Source organism: Atta colombica, unplaced genomic scaffold, assembly GCF_001594045.1.
Source record: "Atta colombica isolate Treedump-2 unplaced genomic scaffold, Acol1.0 scaffold277, whole genome shotgun sequence".
NCBI classification, from domain to species: domain Eukaryota; kingdom Metazoa; phylum Arthropoda; class Insecta; order Hymenoptera; family Formicidae; genus Atta; species Atta colombica.
Window position 1 is genome coordinate 1,629,721 of NW_017259378.1, and position 790 is coordinate 1,630,510.

Consider the following 790-nt stretch of genomic DNA (forward strand, 5'->3'; position numbering starts at 1 on the left):
GCTTTTGATGTCGAATTGACATCGATTCAATGTCGATTCCATTATTATTTCTGATTGGATATATAACTGTAAATGTTAAGGCTTAATTTATTAAACAAATATTTATGGTTTATTTTTTCTTCTCGTAATAAATCAGGATCTATAAATTGGATCTATAAATAAAACATAAGAAAAATAAGTAAATATATTGACATGACTTTGTATCTAAATTATTTTCCTAAAAAATAATAAGAGAAAATGTCAAACATTATTAATTAGAATTAAATAATCTAATGTAAAATTCAATATCTCATTAAATAAATAAAGTACAAATAATAACGAAAAAAAAAAACAGAAATTCAATTATTTTAAATCAGATATTTCCATCTGTACATTATTGAAGTTGGAAGGAAAAAATAATCGCTTATTTTTTTTACTTTTTATTTTTTCTTCCCTTTTGATCTTCTTTTATCTTTTAATCTTATTTCTGAGCTAAAAATTATATGTACAATATAAACTATTCCCTCCCCTCTTTTAACCACATAAAATTCAATCAATTTTTAGAAAAACTAGATAAGTTGCGCACACATCACCTGAACAGTTCTTCATTAACCAGCACACTATCAGCATTTGCGTCAAATAGCTTAAAGATCTCTTGTACCCTCCATTCATTCTCCTTCACTTCATCTGCGCTAAACAATTGGACGCAGAGCGTTTGGAATTTCTCGTAGTTGAACGGTTGTTTAGCATCAATGTCAAATTTCGACAATATATCTATCGAAAATAACCAAAGAAAGCCTGCAGACGCCAT

General features: G+C 27.1%; 1 protein-coding gene across 1 annotated transcript in view; it reads right to left on the bottom strand.

Annotated features, from left to right (window-relative positions):
- The window catches only part of LOC108689797 (pyrazinamidase/nicotinamidase-like), a 7,504-nt gene extending 6,714 nt beyond the window's left edge, over window positions 1-790 (bottom strand). Inside the window, exon 1 of the mRNA XM_018196732.1 lies at window positions 573-790. Coding sequence (XP_018052221.1) covers window positions 573-790 — 218 coding nt within the window. The remainder of the gene's footprint in view (window positions 1-572) is intronic.